Source organism: Ictalurus furcatus, chromosome 14, assembly GCF_023375685.1.
Source record: "Ictalurus furcatus strain D&B chromosome 14, Billie_1.0, whole genome shotgun sequence".
Taxonomy (NCBI): Eukaryota; Metazoa; Chordata; class Actinopteri; order Siluriformes; family Ictaluridae; genus Ictalurus; species Ictalurus furcatus.
The window spans coordinates 27584272-27605993 of record NC_071268.1 but is presented as its reverse complement, the minus strand read 5'-3'; the positions used below and the strand labels follow the sequence as shown (position 1 = coordinate 27605993).

At 42.0% G+C, this 21722-nt stretch overlaps 1 protein-coding gene across 4 annotated transcripts in view; it reads left to right on the top strand.

Moving 5' to 3' along the window:
• The window catches only part of map7d1b (MAP7 domain containing 1b), a 54293-nt gene that overhangs the window by 4441 nt on the left and 28130 nt on the right, over positions 1-21722 (top strand). For all 4 annotated transcript variants that reach the window (XM_053641250.1, XM_053641251.1, XM_053641252.1 and 1 more), the window contains exon 2: positions 20243-20413. In XM_053641250.1, the coding sequence (XP_053497225.1) occupies positions 20243-20413 (171 nt within the window). The remainder of the gene's footprint in view (positions 1-20242; positions 20414-21722) is intronic.

The following is a 21722-nucleotide window of genomic DNA, read 5'->3' as shown; positions in this document are numbered from 1 at the left end:
GTGTCTGTAATATCCCAGGATTCCCGGGAATGTGCACTTCCCAAACGCCTCAGGAACGGCTGGCGCGTGACTGGGGGGGGGGGATTTCCACTGAAACACAAAACACACAACATAACAAACGACTTCACCCAGGTGTGTGTGTGTGTGTGTGTGTGTGTGTATAAAATAACCATCCGAGCCTGATAATCTTATACACCTATAAATAACGAGGCACAACAGGAAGATCGTGGCTCTGTACTCCGTCATCAGTGGCTTTGTGTTTGTGAGACTCGTCCAAGACCGATCTTGTTCAAAGAGAAAACTTTTAGCCCATAATAACAGGAAGAGAAGTCTCTCTCTCTCTCTCTCTCTCTCTCTCTCTCTCTCTCTCAGGTGAGTGAGTGAGTACTTGAAAACATTTTACGGAGATTCGTCGGCGCTGTGGCTGTACGGTGAATATTAAGTAAGGAATAAAACACCCGGTATCATGCGGTTACAGGAAAATAACAGCCCCCGCAGCTTGTGGTCTTTCGTTACCGAGAACTCCTCTGCCCCGAAGACGTCCTCCTTCCGTAAAATGTTACACGAGCGCGTTCCTTACCGGAAACTTTCACCGCTCGACCGATTCCACACGTTTTTCTTGCTTTTTAATAGAGCGGGTCCCTGTGAACGAGCTGTCGCTACGGAAACCACAGCGCACGTTAAAATGAACCCGTGATTCGCAGCTGCGCTACCGTCAGAGCCGCTGTTTTAGAAAATGAATTAAACACCCTCTGGCCAATCACGATCCAGAACTCAGCAGCGCCGTGGAGTAATCACCGGTGATACATGTTGTGCCTGAAAATTCTCCTCCTCGGCGGAAGCCACAGGAAGCAGGAGGCCATTTTGTAACGCGGCGTTTCAGGAAAGACACTGCCGACAGGGCCGATAACGTGTTCCCCCTCCTCCTCCTCGTCTTCCTCGCCCCCCTCGTCCTCCTCCTCCTCCTCCTCCTCCTCCTCCTCCTCCCCGAGCTTCCACAGTTCCTGATGAAACATTTCCTGGCTGCGGTTGCAGACTGCATGACCAGTTGGAAATTCGATTCTCTGGGCCAAAGGTCCAACTCAGCACACATCAGACTCGCTACATCACTGTACTGAGATCATACTGTTACACTTCTGTTATATATACACCGATATAAGTCTACACTGTATGCCAGGGTGGGTGCAAAAGTTTGTACACCCCTAAATACAGGAGTAAATACAGACGTAAATACAGGAGTAAATACAGAAGTAAATACAGAAGTAAATACAGGAGTAAATACAGAAGTAATTACAGGAGTAAATACAGAAGTAATTACAGGAGTAAATACAGAAGTAAATACAGAAGTAAATACAGGAGTAAATACAGAAGTAATTACAGGAGTAAATACAGAAGTAAATACAGAAGTAATTACAGGAGTAAATACAGAAGTAATTACAGGAGTAAATACAGAAGTAAATACAGGAGTAAATACAGGAGTAATTACAGAAGTAAATACAGGAGTAAATACAGGAGTAATTACAGAAGTAAATACAGGAGTAAATACAGAAGTAATTACAGGAGTAAATACAGGAGTAAATACAGAAGTAATTACAGGAGTAAATACAGGAGTAAATACAGAAGTAAATACAGAAGTAATTACAGGAGTAAATACAGGAGTAAATACAGGAGTAAATACAGAAGTAATTACAGGAGTAAATACAGAAGTAAATACAGGAGTAAATACAGAAGTAATTACAGGAGTAAATACAGGAGTAAATACAGAAGTAATTACAGGAGTAAATACAGGAGTAAATACAGGAGTAAATACAGAAGTAATTACAGGAGTAAATACAGAAGTAATTACAGGAGTAAATACAGGAGTAAATACAGGAGTAAATACAGAAGTAAATACAGAAGTAATTACAGGAGTAAATACAGGAGTAAATTGAGTGTGCTGTGCTAGCATTGAGGGTTATTTTCTGAGACAGGATTATTATTATTATTATTATTATTATGATTATGATTATGATTAAACTCCCTCACCAGGGCACTACGTAGTGAACAGGGAAACTGGAACAAACCATTTCCAAGCAGACGGGGGTGGGCGGGGGAGGATCTTGCGACAATCCAGACAGTTACAACACCACGCTGGCGTGTTTACCCTCGCAGTCTCGTACCGGTTCACACGTCCCGAGCCCGGGAGTCGGATTACGTCATTCCTGGTGTTTAATCAGCAGAGAATTTCACACAGCTCAGCAGAACCGATGAAGATCCTGAGAGGGCTCGTGATAGAATAAAGACTTGACAAAAATCCTCCACAAGGAGTGAGCTTTTTATCGCCCCCCACTTCTCACCCCCGTTTAACCCTCATTACGCACCTGTTAATGAACCGAATCAGGAGGGACAGGGGTCTCAGCTGTGCCGCATGTCATCCAACACCGCGCTCTCGCGTCAGCTGACCGCACTCCCGGCCCTGGAGGACTGGACCGGGCTGGATTTCTGCATCATGGCTTTAATTTGATTGAAAAAAAGCATTAAAGGATGTAGTGCACGGCCGTGCAGTTTGTTAGATTTACAGCACAACAAGTGGAAAGTCTGTGCACTTTCAGGTTGGAACGACCCGCGTTGATGAAATAAAGCAGACCGGGGAGGAAGCGGGAAACCGCTTCCTATTTTGGTCCCTCACGTGTCTGTTTTTGGCCCCAGCGGTACGTCTGGATGTCCAGGAACGCCAGAGTGGAATCGAAATCGATCAGGGATATACATCAAGGAGAAGGGGAGAGATGAAAGAGAAGAAGAGAAGCCGATTTCCTCCTCTCCGAGCCGTACCGTGCCGGCGCTCGGCTCTCCGCCGTGACGTCGGAGTCTCTCCGGAAGCCGAGGAAACGCTCCGTCCGGCCGCTCGAGGACTGCCAGCGGTACGAACATAACCGTCTCGGCCACGCCCGTAAATCCCGACCTGACTGGAACGATGACAGGGACAACAAAACAAAAAGGAAGACATGCTTTCATAAAGGACTTCACATCACAATATCAAACGTAGGAAACAATCTAAAATGTCCAAGCCATCAGTCTTAGCACTATTAAAATGACATGCTAATATTAATTAATGACTAATTAATAAGTAAGGAATAAACCCCTCAGCGCTGTGCTGTTAGAGGAAAATAACCAACGGCACGGAGGTACCATGAAGCCGAGTTAGCGCCGCGTTTTATTGTTTTTGCGCCACAGCAATTTACCAGCGATTACAATTTTTAAAAATGTTTTTATTTTTTATTTTTATTATATCCGTTTGATGTACACCATCCACAAAACAAGTTACTCCCTGTTCTCACTGGTTCCTTCACCGGACTCTCTTTATTCTCTCTCTTAAAGAAAAAAGAACCCTTACAGCGTAAATTCCTCCGTCCCGGAGCTGTCGGAAAACTTAAAGCGACAGATTTACCTCTGGTTGTTACGAAACGCCGACACTGGAGACTCCTTGCGTAAACGTTACGCCGTACGAGTCCCCGTGAACGAGGTGTTACTATAGAAAAAGCCCGCGAGTTGCAGCTGCTGTTATAGAAAACGAATCAACACCTTCCGGCCAATCAGAATCCAGAATTCGACAATGCGGGGGTTTAAAGTGTCGATATTTCATTTTATTACTCCAAATATTCTACTTAGCGTTAACGTTCAGGCTAGCTTGTTAGCGGGCACAGATACGCCGCTCGCCCCGTCGACCAAGTGGAACGAGACCGCGTGACGCCTCGCCGTCCCGTAACACTCGGACTCTCGACTTTCACGATCCGATCCTGCTTTCACTCGTTCGGAGAGAAACGAGCGTGAGAATAAAACAAGAACAGCTTGCGAACGAGCAGAAATGCTAATCCTGTCCACACGCCCGTAACGTATGCAAATATATGCAGATTTATGCAGAGCGGCAGCACATTTGTTCTGTAATCAGGTACGAGGATCCGCGCCCTGATTATTTTCCGCTGGAAGTTTCTAAACGAGTTCTCCGGGTTCTCGGGCGCGTTCGAGAGCGTGACAAATAAACAAACCGTCCTCTCCATATTGTCTTCATCAGACGTTCTGTTATTTGTAGAGCTTCATTCATAAAGTCACAACATGAGCACATCTGTACTGCACACGTGATCAGTCCTGTCACTGGAATTACGTCACGTCCATGAGTTATGGATCATTTTTTCCGACCTGGATAATCGCCCGTCGTGTTTGTTTACATAACGTCTGAATAATCTCCAGGATGAAAAGTTCATCGCTCTTTGAAAGCGTGCATTCGCATTATCGTGCTGTTACATCATCATCGTATCAGCGGCAGAAAATGACAATCTTATCGTTTATCGCAGTTCTTTCTGGGACGATATATATATCGTCCGACCAAAGTAGTCGTGGTGACGGGACGGGACGGGACGGTAAACGCAGAAGGAGCTAGAAAGGAGACATGAACACGGCGCGCTGCTGACATATAGCGAGGGCGTGAACGCTGAAGCCCCGCCCACTTAGCGGCCCAGGAAGTTGGCGAGTTTCAAAGGCGTCCTTTCTCACGTCTTTGAATCGCAATAGCGAGACGAAAATGCATCAAATAATGTGCTCTCGGTAAAACCGGCGCACGACTAGCATCGCGTTCATCGCTAGCATCTCGAGCGGTCTCGAAGCGCGAGGCGAATGCTGTTTCCGTTTGCATTCCTGATTCATAAAATATTCTTAATCATCCTTGCTAGCTAATTAACATATCTAGAGCAAATAGTAGCGTGAGCGACAGTGTTCGCGCTCCCGGGGATTTTACGAACCAGCCGGAGCGTGTCAGGTTGAAACTTTATTTATTTATTTATTTTCCCTGCGAAAGTACACACGCTGCGCGTTTTGTGTTTCCGCTTCTGTGAAATCCGTAAATCGTTGCCTACGTGTTATTTACGTCTCACTTCGTAGTTCGGAGATTTCTAACGCGCCGGTTTTGGCTCCACCCACTCTGTTCTTTGGAGCCGTCGAATTAACCACGCCCCCTCGGCTCACTCGAAGTGGCTGATCGGCCCCGCCCAAGGTTAGACATTGTCAACATGTTACAGTGGTGATATGCTCGAGTCGGAATTTAGCTAGCAAGCGACCCCGCGTCTAAAGCGTGTAAGAGGGAGCGTCGTATAAATACAGAACGCGGAAGTTATTCAACATCAGTTTGAAATTTTTTGAATTTTTACGGGGAAATGTGTTTAAAAAAAACCACGGCGTGAGCATGTTACTCAGAGTGATGGATATTAGCATCATTCGTGTGTGTGTGTGTGTGTGTGTGTGTGTTGTGTATGGTTTAGATAGAGCTCTCTCAGGTTTTTTACTCTGCATGTGGAGTCACTGACAGCTGTAGCTTTGAAGTCACGTGTGTGTGTGTGTGTGTGTGTGTGTGTGTGTGAGAGTATGTTTGTGTGTGTGTGTGAGAGTATGTTTGTGTGTGTTTAGGGGCGTGTGATCTGGCCCGTCATGCTCATCCTCTCACGGCCAGGCTGCTAATATTAGAGTTCCAGCTGAGCAAATGGAGAAAGGACACCTCACACTCACACACACACACACACACACATATATATATATAATTCTATATTATATATTTATATAAATATATATAAAAGTGCTACGTTGCTTTATAACCCATTCCTTATGACAGTAAAAGTGAACACATGATCAGGACTTTTACAGCTTTATCGCTATGACAGCATCATCTCACACACGTACACACTCGTCAGAAACACACGTGGGTCAAAGAACAAGTAAACTTACAGCTCACACACACACACACACACAGACATGAGTGTATACCCACTTCCTTTTCTTCCTATGACATCATCTAGAAGGCAGCTGTGGTCTTTAATGATGGAAACTGAAGCAGTTTCTCAGAATGTAACACCCCACCCTCAACACACACACACGCACATACACACACACACACACACACACACACACACACCCACACACTCTCTCCTTTGTCTGTTGTCTATAATAATTATAGATTTGTGACAAATGATGACAAAAAGCTGAAGGAGACGGCTGTGACAGTACCTGCATTCGATTCAGTACCTTCTGCATTCGATTCAGTACTTACTACATTCGCTTTAGTACCTTCTGCATTCGATTCAGTACCTACTGCATTCGATTTAGTATCTACTGCATTCGATTTAGTATCTACTGCATTCGATTCAGTACCTACTGCATTCGATTTACTATCTACTGCATTCGAGTCAGTACCTACTGCATTCGATTCAGTACCTACTGCATTCCATTTAGTATCTACTGCATTCGAGTCAGTACCTACTGCATTCGCTTTAGTACCTACTGCATTCGAGTCTGTACCTACCACATTCGATTTCGTACGTGCATTCGATTCAGTACCTACTGCATTTGATTTAGTACCTACTGCATTCGATTCAGTACCTACTGCATTTGATTTACTATCTACTGCATTCGCTTTAGTACCTACTGCATTCGATTCAGTACCTACTGCATTCGAGTCAGTACCTACTGCATTCGCTTTAGTACCTACTGCATTCGATTCAGTACCTACTGCATTTGATTTAGTATCTACTGCATTCGATTCAGTACCTACAGCATTCGAGTCAGTACCTACTGCATTCGATTCAATACCTACTGCATTCGATTCAGTACCTACTGCATTCGAGTCTGTACCTACCACATTCGATTTCGTACGTGCATTCGATTCAGTACCTACTGCATTTGCTTTAGTACCTACTGCATTCGATTCAGTACCTACTGCATTTGATTCAGTACCTACTACATTCACTTTAGTACCTACTGCATTCGATTCAGTACCTACTACATTTGATTCAGTACCTACTGCATTCGCTTTAGTACCTACTGCATTCGATTCAGTACCTACTGCATTCGCTTTAGTACCTACTGCATTCGATTCAGTACCTACTGCATTCGATTCAGTACCTACTGCATTTTCATTTGCATTTATGGCTTTTGGCAGACACCCTTATCCAGAGCGACTTACATTTATCTCATTTACACAGCTGAGCTGTTCAGGGTTAAGGGCCTTGCCCAAGGGCCCAACAGTGGTAACTTGAACTTCTGACCTTCTGATCAGCAACACAGAGCCTTTAACCCCTGAGCCTCCACTGCCCCAATTGATTTAGTACCCACTGCATTCGATTCAGTACCCACTTCAGGCCACTGATACAGTACGTGCTGATCAGTATAAGTGTGTAGTACGAATACAGTCCGGACATACTACATCCGCCATATTGGCATTGCCAGAGCTGACGTGCAGACAGCTCTTCCACGCCAGTCCCGTTGCATTATGGGATAGCGCAGTATCCACAGTGTCCCGTGGTTCTGAGAAATTGGGCATACTACTCTACTGTTTTGGCTCGCTGATTTTCGCCTACTGTGCAGTAGGGCAGTAGGGAGATTCGGACGCAGCCTACCTCTCACTGGAGATGATTACGTTCCTTTAACAGAGCGTTCCGAAGTGTTTTATTCCTCTTGCGCCACCATTACCGTCTATAACGATTATAGAACAGAGAATCTCTCTTCTTCTCTTCTTCTAAATACAACAGAGAAATATGTTTAAAGTTCTCCTTAGGTCTATATTTAACTGCTAGAGGGAGGATAACTTAATTTAATGGATAAATTGTGTGTGTGTGTGTGTGTGTGTGTGTGTGTGTGTGTGTGAGAAAGAGAGAGAGAGAGAGAGAGAGAGAGAGAGAGAGACTAGCCAGGATGTCCTCATTGGGTCATTGATTTACTTTATCTAATTTGTGTGTGTGTGTGTGTGTGTGTGTGTGTGTGTGTGTGTGTATTACTCATGATGACTGAGCCAGACTGTGTGTATGTGTGGGGGGGGGGTTGATTAATCACAGCAGATGTAGCTAACCCAACATAACTTATAATAATAATAATAATAATAATAACAACAACAACAATAATGCTAATAATAATAATATAGTTACTCAGTGATTTTAAAATAATTGCTTAACACTGTAGATATTTTAGTGTAAATAGAGATAGAACTGTCTTTTACACTGTCTAACACACACACACACACACACACACACACACACACACACACACACACACACCTTACAGGCTGTGTTTGGAGAAAACAGGCGTCCGGTTGCCATCTGCACAAGCGCATAGCCTACGTGCCTGAGGCCTCACTGACCCAGATTCTTTACACACACACACACACACACACACACACACACACACTCAGAGCTGACCCGCTTTAACCCCGGCATTATGATTTGAACTCTGATACATAGGCAAACACCAATAATCTATTATACAGCAGTCCACACACACACGCACACACACACGCACACACACACACACACACGCACACACACACACACAATGTGTGCATCCTAGCGATTTAGTATATCTTCAGTAAGGGCACATTTCTGCTGATATTTATTATTATACCATCATACAGTATAAGGTGAAGTTCTCAGTAAGGAGATGTTCATTACGTGTTTGTGGAAGGAGTCTCCAGTGTCAGAGCTTTGTAACGGTTAGAGGTAAAGCTGTAACGTTTTTGTAAAGGTTTCTGACATCTTCGTTTTTGTCTTATTAACTTCAAGTGTGTTTGTCTTTTGTCAGCAGTCTTTGGTCAGGCTCACCGTCCACTTTATTAGGAACACATGTACCCCTGCACATTCCTGCGGTTATCTAATCAGCCAATCATGTGGCAGCAGCGCAGTGATACAGGTCAACAGCTTCAGATAGTGTTCTGCTGCATTCCATTCAGTACCTGCTGCAAATCATTCAGTACTTGCTGCATTCCATTCAGTTCCTGCTTCATTCCATTCAGTACCTGCTGCATTCCGTTCAGTACCTACTGCAAATCATTCAGTACCTACTGCAAATCATTCAGTACCTACTGCATTCCATTCAGTACCTACTGCAAATCATTCAGTACCTGCTGCATTCCGTTCAGTACCTACTGCATTCCATTCAGTACCTACTGTATCAATTCAGTACCTATTGCATTCCATTCAGTACCTACTGCATCCCATTCAGTACCTGCTTCATTCCATTCAGTACTTGCTGCATTCCATTCAGTACCTACTGAATGAAAAAGTATGATCTCTGTGACTTTAACTGTGGCATGGATGTTACTGCCAGAGGGGTTGGTTGAGTATTTCATAAACTGCTGATCTCCTGTAATTTTCACACACAACAGTCTGTAGAGTTTGTGTGTGAAAAACTAAAACACATCCTGCGAGCGGAGGGTCTGCAGTTGATGGGTTGAAACACCTTGTTGATGAGAGAGCTCAGGGGAGAATAACCAGACTGGTCTGAGCTGACAGGAAGTCTATAGTAACGCATACTGTATAATCACTCTTTACAACTGTGCTGAGCAGAAAAGCATCTCCCAGCACATCCACATTGAGGTGGCTGAGCTACGACAGCAGAAGGCCACATCAGGTTCCACTCCTGTCAGCCAAGGACAGGAATCTGAGGCTATCATAAACACAGACTCACCCAAACTCAAAACAAATAGAAGACTGGAAATAGACCAGGTAACCCCCCCCCCCCCGTTTGCTGATTAGATAACTGTACAGGTGTACAGATGTTCCTAATAAAGTGTACAATGAATGTATATATTCTTCCTCTGTAAGAGTGTTGATGATCTAAAGATAATGTAGTATAACTCATTTAAATGTAACGTAGTGCTGCTGTGGTTTCTGTTCATGCTCTGGGCGGCCATTTTGTTTTGACGTCACTTCCTGAACTCGGGGTCGAGGAACTCCTACCCGAAGGAGGTTTTCTTTGGTTTTGTCTAGGACGACCTTTAGCTGAATTCAGCAATATTCCTTACTTAGACTTTTAACATAAACCTCTTGTACAGTTGAGATCTGCAGAATGTTAATAATTTAACAAAATAAATAAGCGGGATCCTAATAACTGCATTTCGCCGTTTATTTAGTTCTGCCCTGAATACGAGTCCCTTGTCTGTCCCGAGCAGTTAGACTGCCCGCTGTTCTTCAGAAAAATCCTCCAGGTCCTGCACATTCTTTACTTTTCCGGCACCTTCTGCATGCCTGACCCCTTTCCAACGGCGGCTCTATGATGAGATCCATCATTTTCACACCGAGAACAACCGAGGGACTCGTACACGTCTATTACGAAAGGTGCAAACATTCACTGATGCTCAAGAAGGCAACACGATACATTAAGAGCCGGGGGGGGGGGGTGTAAACTTTTGAACAGGATGTAAATGTAGCTTTTGAAGGGCAGTACTATACTACTTATGTAGCTTTTGAAGGGCAGTACGAAATGAAAAAAAAAGATCTTTAAACAAAATAATAACAATTTCCACCGATCATCCTGTTCAAAAGTTTACACCCCCCCCTCCCCGCCGGATCTCAACGTAGTAATGTAGTTGAATATTTTGAATATGATTATTAGGTGCGCTTGTAGTCCAGTCACAGCGTCCTCCCTACAGTATGCCTTCCTACACCACTTCTTTAAACTGCCGTGTAGTGTGTGGACACGTGGAGATTCCTGACGGTGCCTGTGTCTGAGTCGCAGAACCTTTTATGGCTGCTGGATGATCTCTGTAGCGTGGTTATTTTTACCCTCTAGTGCCATCTGCGTGGGCTGAAACCTGACCACACCACCCAGTGTGTGTGTGTGTGTGTGTGTGTGAGAGAGAACACCTGACTTGTGCACAAGTGCACACATGCCGAGCTCACGACTATATTAACCATCGTGTCACCCAAAACACACACACAGAGAGAGCTGTAGGCTTTTTCTAGGATAATAATACAGTAATACCTGCTTAATTATACGTTAAAAAGTTCAAATCTATAGCGCATGATTGTAACAGGGAAAAAGTTAGGCTGGATGATGTGATACGACAAAAATAATAATCATATCATGATATTTCAAGACATTTCTCCGATGCCTGATGAGGATCGCGCTATGTGTCATAGCAATCTGCCTGAAATACAGCAGGGTTACATTTCAGATTTCACCTTTAAAAATTTGATTCACGATACGTTTTTTTAATGTTTATAAATATAAACTAACACTGGGGAATTTTTTTTTTACAATTTATACAATTATAAAGATTGAAAAAAAAAAACCCTGTTCAATCCACTGAGTTTGTAACTGTAATTTAAATAAAAACAAACCAAAAAAAAGAATTAAAATTATATTACGAGACCCTTAATTTCTCAGAAATAGGTAACAATCTTACTGTCAAAATTGATCTCATTATTGATGTTATTTTATCATCATATCGCCCAGCCCTAGTAAAAAAAAAAAAATTATAAATTGGTAACACTGACATATTTTTTTATTTGCATTTTTTGCTATTTAAAAAATGTACTCCTATCTTTACACGTGATTGTGCACTGAAAAAAAGGAAAATCTTTTTTTGTTGTTGTTTATTTATGTTTATTTCAAAACTTTTTTTTACAACATAATTCTTTTCAGGTGAGAAAAAGTAAAAAAAAAAAAAAAAAGAAATAAAATACCTGCAATGAATCGATGCGATTAATTTTTTAAAATTTTTTATCCACAATATATATATATTTTTTGCGCATTTGTTAACGGTAGTTTTGTGAAGCTACGGATCTTTGGCTCATTACTAGGGTTCCTTCAGATGAGAGAAACACTGTTGTAAGGTTCCACATAGAACCATAAAACCAAATCTTTTTGTTCAAAAAGTGTACACTCGGGGGGGGGGGGGGGGGGGGAAACCCCTGTGATAGAATTGAAAAAATTGCTTCAACCTGTTGCGGTAAATTTTTGTCGTTTTTCTCCGCTGAATAAAAAGCTGACTTTTTTCAGCTGACTGTAAAAATTCCTCGCAACAACTTGACACCGTATTTTTTTTTGTTTTATCCGAGGCTAATTTTTTTCCCCAGCATGCGAGTGATAATTGGTGCCAGAACAGAATGTAAAAAAAAAAAAAAAAAAGAGAAAAAAAACCGATAAAATTGTCCTTTGAATGAATTCGTTTTAGAGCATGAGGGTAGTGTTTAAATGAACCCAGAGCTCTCAGTGGAATCCCACGAGGAACAACTCTGGGAACGTTTTCATCCTAGTGTTTAATCATAAAACACCTCAGGGCGTGCTGTTACAGGAAATAAATCAGCAACAGGGTGGTGTGATGATGTCGAGTTACTGTTTCCAGTCAGAAATGGATTATTTTCCAATAACGACACATCCCGAAGTGTTCTACTCCTCTTGTAGCACAGCAATTTGCTAATGATTACAATTTTTTTTTAAATTTTTTAATTAAAGAATGATACGCCATACTTTTTATCCATTTATAGTTACATTCAATGTTAAAATGATACCGCTTTCTGATGTTTAAGCTTCTTGAACACATCCTGTATTTACTGACACGGTGGAGGATGTAGACCCGTTTTGGTCTGATCTGGAGGATCGTTAGAGCTTGGGTGTCAATGAGTTTATGGATGAACTGGCACTGTTATATTGTCCTAATGGGTAAACAGATATTCGGTATAATTATACGGTTATTACCCGGTGACCTACTTGGCAAGAAATTCTATTTGCCGCACAAAGCTGACTCACTTGTGAGGGATTTTTTTGGGGCCTGTAACCTGTAATTTTACTGGTGTTTATATCCCTGCTATTGGAATAAATCTCTGGCAGTTATCCCGTATTATACATATACCTCACTCCCGGATTTGCTCTTTGGCAGGAGTTTATTTGGGAGCGAGTCTAGGATGGTGGGATGGGAGCGGCATCGACCAATCAGCAGCGGCGTTTAATGTAGTAGAATGGCACATATTCCGCATGCAGTACATAATGAAGTATTACTGATTTTCCACTACAAGTCCCTGATCCCACATTTGTCATTAATATCCGTTGCTAACTGATGTTAACTGCCGCTAAGGCCATTTTGGTGGAGCTTGTAATAGACATGGGACAGTTGGCGATAGAATCAGGAATCGCCAATAGAGGGCAACTATCGTGACGCCAATAGAGGGCAACTATCGTACCATGACGACGTGATCGTATTGGACGATCGGACGACGTTTACAGGAAAACTCGGTGTCTGCATTAGTAATGAGGTTAGTTACAGGGTAATTAAGTTAGTACCCCCCCCCCCCCCAAAAAAAAAAATCAATTTTAATTCCAGGTTGTAAAGCAACAAAATAGTAAATATGCCAAGGGGGGTAAATACTTTTGCAAGGCACTGTATGTCATGGAATTTGTCACTTCATGTAGTGGCCGGATTTTTAGAACAATGCTATGAGGTTTGGGACGTGGCCTAACGAGCTGGAATCTCGTCCTGTCAAGGAAATTAAACTAAAACAAACGAAAACAAATGTTCTTTTAGCTCCTGTCTCCATCCATCCATCCATCTGCTATACCGCTTATCCTTCCTTCAGGGTCGCGGGGAACCTGGAGCCTACCCCAGGGAGCATGGGGCACAAGGCGGGGTACACCCTGGACAGGGTCTCCTGTCTCCACATGTCTCTATTTTCTGACGTCGGAGCGAAGAGTAGCTGATGATTTAAAGTGGCGTCTGTGCTGTTACTCGGTGATACAGAGCTCTGAAACATCTCTGTGACATCAGATCACAATCCAGACCTCCATTCTGTCTCCAGAGCTGCGACAAGTCCTCATGAGCAGATGATCAGATGATCAGATGATCTGTCTCAACATGTTCTACACTGTTCCGTCTGCTGCTTTATCACCTTCTCCTTTCCTCCCTTCTTTTCTCTCTCCCTTTCTCTCTCTCTCTCTCTCTCTCTCTCTCTCTTTCTCTCCCTCTCTCTCTCTCTCTCTCTCCCTCCTTTCCCTCTCTCTCTCCTTTCCCTCTCTCTCTCTCCCTTTCCCTCTCCCTCACTTCTCCCTCTCTCCTTTCCCTCTCTCTCTTTCTCTCCCTCTCTCTCTCTCCTTTCCCTCTTCTGTCTCTCTGCTTGTCTTTTTTCCCAGCACCCAGTCATGCAGCTCACAAAAATACCACAAAAGCACAACTCACTAATGAACTCCATCACATATTCAATCTCTCTCTCTCTCTCTCTCTCTCTCTCTCTTTCAAGCTTTCTCTCTTTCAATTTGTTTATCTCTCACTCCCCCCTTCCCTTTGTATCTTGGGCTTGTAGTACATCATCTGTCTGCCTGTGCGTCTTTCTGTCTTTTACACTTTCTCTCGATTTCACTTTATCTCTCTCTCTCTCCTTCATTCTCATTATCTCTCTCTCCTTCACTCTTTCACTACATCTCTGTCTCCTTCACCATCATTATATCTCTCTCCTTCACTATCATTATATCTCTCTCCTTCACTATCATTATATCTCTCTCTCCTTCACCATCATTATCTCTCTCCTTCACTCTTTCACTACATCTGTCTCCTTCACCATCATTATCTCTCTCTCTCCTTCACTATCATTATCTCTCTCTCTCTCCTTCACTATCATTATATCTCTCTCTCCTTCACCATCATTATCTCTCTCTCTCCTTCACTATCATTATCTCTCTCTCTCTCCTTCACTATCATTATATCTCTCTCTCTCCTTCACTATCATTATATCTCTCTCTCTCCTTCACTATCATTATATCTCTCTCTCCTTCACCATCATTATATCTCTGTCTCCTTCACTATCATTATATCTCTCTCTCCTTCACTATCATTATCTCTCTCTCTCTCCTTCACTATCATTATATCTCTCTCTCCTTCACTATCATTATCTCTCTCTCCTTCACTATCATTATATCTCTCTCTCCTTCACTATCATTATCTCTCTCTCTCTCCTTCACTATCATTATATCTCTCTCTCCTTCACCATCATTATCTCTCTCCTTCACTCTTTCACTACATCTGTCTCCTTCACCATCATTATCTCTCTCTCTCCTTCACTATCATTATCTCTCTCTCCTTCACTATCATTATATCTCTCTCTCCTTCACCATCATTATATCTCTCTCCTTCACTATCATTATATCTCTCTCTCCTTCACTATCATTATATCTCTCTCCTTCACTATCATTATATCTCTCTCTCCTTCACTATCATTATATCTCTCTCTCCTTCACTATCATTATATCTCTCTCTCCTTCACTATCATTATATCTCTCTCTCCTTCACCATCATTATATCTCTCTCCCCTTCACTATCATTATATCTCTCTCTCTCCTTCACTATCATTATATCTCTCTCTCCTTCACCATCATTATCTCTCTCCTTCACTCTTTCACTACATCTGTCTCCTTCACCATCATTATATCTCTCTCTCCTTCACTATCATTATCTCTCTCTCTCCTTCACTATCATTATATCTCTCTCTCCTTCACTATCATTATATCTCTCTCTCCTTCACTATCATTATCTCTCTCTCCTTCACTATCATTATATCTCTCTCTCTCCTTCACTATCATTATATCTCTCTCTCCTTCACCATCATTATCTCTCTCCTTCACTCTTTCACTACATCTGTCTCCTTCACCATCATTATATCTCTCTCTCCTTCACTATCATTATCTCTCTCTCTCTCCTTCACCATCATTATATCTCTCTCCCCTTCACTATCATTATATCTCTCTCTCCTTCACTATCATTATATCTCTCTCTCCTTCACTATCATTATCTCTCTCTCCTTCACTATCATTATATCTCTCTCTCCTTCACTATCATTATATCTCTCTCTCCTTCACCATCATTATATCTCTCTCCTTCACTATCATTATATCTCTCTCTCCTTCACTATCATTATATCTCTCTCTCCTTCACTATCATTATATCTCTCTCTCCTTCACTATCATTATATCTCTCTCCTTCACTATCATTATATCTCTCTCTCCTTCACTATCATTATATCTCTCTCTCCTTCACCATCATTATCTCTCTCTCCTTCACTATCATTATATCTCTCTCTCCTTCACTATCATTATATCTCTCTCTCCTTCACTATCATTATATCTCTCTCCTTCACTATCATTATCTCTCTCCCCTTCACTATCATTATATCTCTCTCTCCTTCACTATCATTATCTCTCTCTCCTTCACTATCATTATATCTCTCTCTCCTTCACTATCATTATATCTCTCTCTCCTTCACTATCATTATATCTCTCTCTCCTTCACCATCATTATATCTCTCTCTCCTTCACTATCATTATATCTCTCTCTCCTTCACTATCATTATCTCTCTCTCTCTCCTTCACTATCATTATATCTCTCTCTCCTTCACTATCATTATCTCTCTCTCCTTCACTATCATTATATCTCTCTCTCCTTCACTATCATTATATCTCTCTCTCCTTCACCATCATTATATCTCTCTCTCCTTCACTATCATTATATCTCTCTCTCCTTCACTATCATTATATCTCTCTCTCCTTCACTATCATTATATCTCTCTCCTTCACTATCATTATATCTCTCTCTCCTTCACTATCATTATATCTCTCTCCTTCACTATCATTATATCTCTCTCTCCTTCACTATCATTATATCTCTCTCCCCTTCACTATCATTATATCTCTCTCTCCTTCACTATCATTATATCTCTCTCCTTCACTATCATTATATCTCTCTCCCCTTCACTATCATTATATCTCTCTCTCCTTCACTATCATTATATCTCTCTCCTTCACTATCATTATATCTCTCTCCCCTTCACTATCATTATATCTCTCTCTCCTTCACTATCATTATATCTCTCTCCTTCACTATCATTATATCTCTCTCTCCTTCACCATCATTATATCTCTCTCTCCTTCACTATCATTATATCTCTCTCTCCTTCACTATCATTATATCTCTCTCTCCTTCACTATCATTATATCTCTCTCCTTCACTATCATTATATCTCTCTCTCCTTCACTATCATTATATCTCTCTCTCCTTCACTATCATTATATCTCTCTCTCCTTCACTATCATTATATCTCTCTCCTTCACTATCATTATATCTCTCTCCTTCACTATCATTATATCTCTCTCCTTCACTATCATTATATCTCTCTCCCCTTCACTATCATTATATCTCTCTCCCCTTCACTATCATTATATCTCTCTCTCCTTCACTATCATTATATCTCTCTCTCCTTCACTATCATTATATCTCTCTCCTTCACTATCATTATATCTCTCTCCTTCACTATCATTATATCTCTCTCCCCTTCACTATCATTATATCTCTCTCTCCTTCACTATCATTATATCTCTCTCCTTCACTATCATTATATCTCTCTCTCCTTCACCATCATTATATCTCTCTCTCCTTCACTATCATTATATCTCTCTCTCCTTCACTATCATTATATCTCTCTCTCCTTCACTATCATTATATCTCTCTCCTTCACTATCATTATATCTCTCTCTCCTTCACTATCATTATATCTCTCTCCTTCACTATCATTATATCTCTCTCTCCTTCACTATCATTATATCTCTCTCCCCTTCACTATCATTATATCTCTCTCTCCTTCACTATCATTATATCTCTCCCCTTCACTATCATTATATCTCTCTCTCTCCTTCACTATCATTATATCTCTCTCCTTCACTATCATTATATCTCTCTCCTTCACTATCATTATATCTCTCTCTCCTTCACTATCATTATATCTCTCTCCTTCACTATCATTATATCTCTCTCTCCTTCACTATCATTATATCTCTCTCCTTCACTATCATTATATCTCTCTCTCTCCTTCACTATCATTATATCTCTCTCTCTCCTTCACTATCATTATATCTCTCTCTCCTTCACCCTTCATATGTCTCTCTGTATCTCTTTGACTTTTTCACTACATCTCTCTCTCCTTCACTCTTTCACTATGTTTCTCTGGTCTCAGTATCAGTACTTACAGTCAGTATAAGTACTTACAGCCAGTATCAGTACTTACAACCAGTGTCAGTACTAACATCCAGTATCAGTACTTACAACCAGTGTCAGTACTAACATCCAGTATCAGTAGTAACATGCAGTGTCAGTACTAACATTCAGTGTCAGTACTTACAGCCGGTGTCAGTAGTAACAGCCAGTATCAGTACTAACAGCCAGTGTCAGTAGTTCTTCCTGATATCAATAATTCATGGATTTGTGCTCTGGAGCATGGAGCATCAGTTCAGCAGCTCATATTAAAACACACACACACACACTCCCTGCTGTGGTGTAGACTCAGGGTTATAATGTGTGTATCAGTGGGGTTTATCGGATGTTCTGGATGCAGCGACGCACTAAACTAAACCACAGGCATCTATTACATTTATTAGTGAATGATTAGTAAATAAAGCTCATTCTGTTCCCTCTGTTTCAGCATGGAGGAGGCGTGTCACTCGCTTCATTTACATCCTAATTCATTCCATTTACGTGTGTGTGTGTGTGTGTAGCAGATGGAGCTCTGCAGTGGCAGTTTATCTCCACTGTGAGAGTCCATGTGACTGCTGTTCACACTGAGACAGAGCGAGAGAGAGAGAGAGGAGAGAGACTATATATAGACAGTGAGAGACCCAGACAGAAAGACAGATCCAAAGAAAGATCTCTCTCTCTCTTTCTCTCTCTCTCTCTCTCTCTCAGTTCTAGCTCTTCCTCTCAGTTTCGATCTGTCTTTTGCTTTAGCATTAACTGTAAGAGCTGTAATAGCAGTCACTCATCCTGTCTATACCTTAATATCCATCTTAATGGCTCTCTCTCTTTCATCCCTTATTTCTCTGTCTTTTCCGGTGGATGGAAAGGCAGAGTGGACGAGGACAGATGTCTTTTAAAGATTTAGTTGTGAACCAGTCGAGAATCTTCTTCTCTCTGAGGTAAACACTGCGGTGGTGCCATGGCTCAGCAGCAGCTGCCGTCTCTCTCTGAAATGTTAGTCAGAGGTCTGTGTTTTCCTCTCGCTGACGCCGTCACGTCTGAACATAAGACACACACACACACACACACACACACACACAAACGCCGGCTGCAGATTCAGAAAGATAGCCGGAGTCTCATGTGTTCTTGATCAAAACAGGACGTTTGTGTGTACTCTGACCTCTACAAGGTCAAAGGTTAAGCAGCGTTAGCTGATGTTTGGGTGACATTTATACTGTGACGCTTAAACATTTTCACACTTCAACATAAACCTGACTTTACACACGTCCTCAGTGGAAAATTAAACTACGAGCAGTGTAAAAAATAAATAAATAAACGCTACCAGCCTGAGACAACAAGACAGCAGATCCATGTCAGGGTGAAGCTTGGTTATGGCGGCCATGTTGGAATTTTTGGGGGTTTTCTTTGGGGACCGTTGCAATAACAACCTCATGTTATAGTAACACACTTTAATTACTGTGATTGATCATCTCACAGCCTCACTAGATTCACTCTATTCTCACTATATTCTTCTCCAAAGGTCACATGATCGGACAGACACGCTGTCTGAAGTTCAAATGTCGCGTCCATGACCATGAAATTGTCCCAACGGTATACTTTCGGACATTTTTTAACCGTACGAGTGTCTTCCAGTGACACGAGACAGGCTTCCAAGCAGAATCCTTTTAGTGGGCTAAGAACCCTCGATCATCCAATAAACCCCTAAAGAATCCTTGAAGAAGCATTTTTTTAAAACCAAAAAAGTAGCAAAGATGTTAAGCTAAAGGTTCAAATGCCCGACAGCTTCCACGTATAGAGAAGACATTAATACATACACGATTAAAAAAAGATTTAGCATGCAAACCAAGGGTTCACTGGATGCTTAAGCTAAGTATGCTAGCTTCCAAAATTAGGTTCTACTCGGAACCTTTTCTGAAGAGTGTATACAAAGGTATGTTTGAAGCTGCATCTTTGAGTCGTTACCAAACAGAGCTCAAATGGCGGATTGTTCAGAGGCAGGAAAACCAAATCAGACCCTGAGGAACAGTGTTCGAGTGATGTGTTTGAAGTGAGGCCCCCTGGTAGGCAAATATCTCACTGCTGGATAGCACATGAGCGTGAACTGGATGCTAATGACGCTCTAACTGGATGGAAGTGAAACCGTAATGAATGCTAAGAGCTCTAAAGGCATCAGCATGTGAACAAGCACTGCAGTGGTTAACTGCCAGTCTGGTAGTTAGTACCGATTAGCGGAGACAGACGAAGCTTAGTGCTCGCGTTGGAGAACATGGTGGAAGCCCAAAACTCACCGAGCTGATGCTGATGAAATAAGCGTGATTGGTGATGCGCTAACCAATCAGCAGTGAACACCGTTTGAAGCCCCGCCTCTCAGGACCATCAATAGAAAAGCGCTGACGATTTTGTAGCATTGTGCTTGATTATTTATCGGTACTCTGTTTATAGACTCGACTCGGAGGCCGGAGAAGCGGGACGAGGAGCCCGTCAAAGCCGACGACACCACCGTCACCGATTCCTCTCTGATCACCGACCCTCCCTCCAAAACAGAAACGCCCGGCAAAACCAGCAGCAGACCCAGCACACCTGTAAACAGCGCCGCCCCTCAGAACAAAAAAGGTACTGCACCGTATTAGATACGGCTACACGTTAAAAAAATGTAAAGCTCCCACAAAAATAGTTTTTTTTTGGTTTTTGATGGACGTACATGTTAATGCGAAATGATGTTTGTGGCTGAAATTACGACATCAAAAACAATAAAATAGCCAGACAAACCCGGTTCTTCTAATGTTTCTAAAAAAAACTTATCTGATCTGCGACCTTTATTTTTTTAAGTGTTATTAAGAGACCAGGTTTATTAACACAAGACGGTTTGCAAGAACTTAGCTAACGACCGCTCATGAGCGTGATGCCAATGTAAACAAATACATTCAAAAAGCCTTGCTGAAAATATTTACATTTACACTCACACATCTGTTAGACAGGTGTGTGTAGAGGTGTGATGAGTGTTGTGTATCAGTGTGTAGAGGTGTGTTGTGTATCAGTGTGTAGAGGTGTGTTGTGTATCAGTGTGGTGAGGTGTGTTGTGTATCAGTGTGTAGAGGTGTGTTGTGTGTCAGTGTATAGAGGTGTGTTGTGTATCAGTGTGTAGAGGTGTGTTGTGTATCAGTGTGGTGAGGTGTGTAGAGGTGTGTTGTGTATCAGTGTGTAGAGGTGTGTTGTGTATCAGTGTGTAGAGGTGTGTTGTGTATCAGTGTATAGAGGTGTGTTGTGTATCAGTGTATAGAGGTGTGTTGTGTATCAGTGTGTAGAGGTGTGTTGTGTATCAGTGTGGTGAGGTGTGTAGAGGTGTGTTGTGTATCAGTGTGTAGAGGTGTGTTGTGTATCAGTGTGTAGAGGTGTGTTGTGTATCAGTGTATAGAGGTGTGTTGTGTATCAGTGTGTAGAGGTGTGTTGTGTATCAGTGTGTAGAGGTGTGTTGTGTATCAGTGTGTAGAGGTGTGTTGTGTGTCAGTGTATAGAGGTGTGTTGTGTATCAGTGTGTAGAGGTGTGTTGTGTGTCAGTGTGGTGAGGTGTGTTGTGTATCAGTGTATAGAGGTGTGTTGTGTATCAGTGTGGTGAGGTGTGTTGTGTATCAGTGTGTAGAGGTGTGTTGTGTATCAGTGTGGTGAGGTGTGTTGTGTATCAGTGTGTAGAGGTGTGTTGTGTGTCAGTGTATAGAGGTGTGTTGTGTATCAGTGTGGTGAGGTGTGTTGTGTATCAGTGTATAGAGGTGTGTTGTGTATCAGTGTGTAGAGGTGTGTTGTGTGTCAGTGTGTAGAGGTGTGTTGTGTATCAGTGTGTAGAGGTGTGATGAGTGTTGTGTATCAGTGTGTAGAGGTGTGTTGTGTGTCAGTGTATAGAGGTGTGTTGTGTATCAGTGTGTAG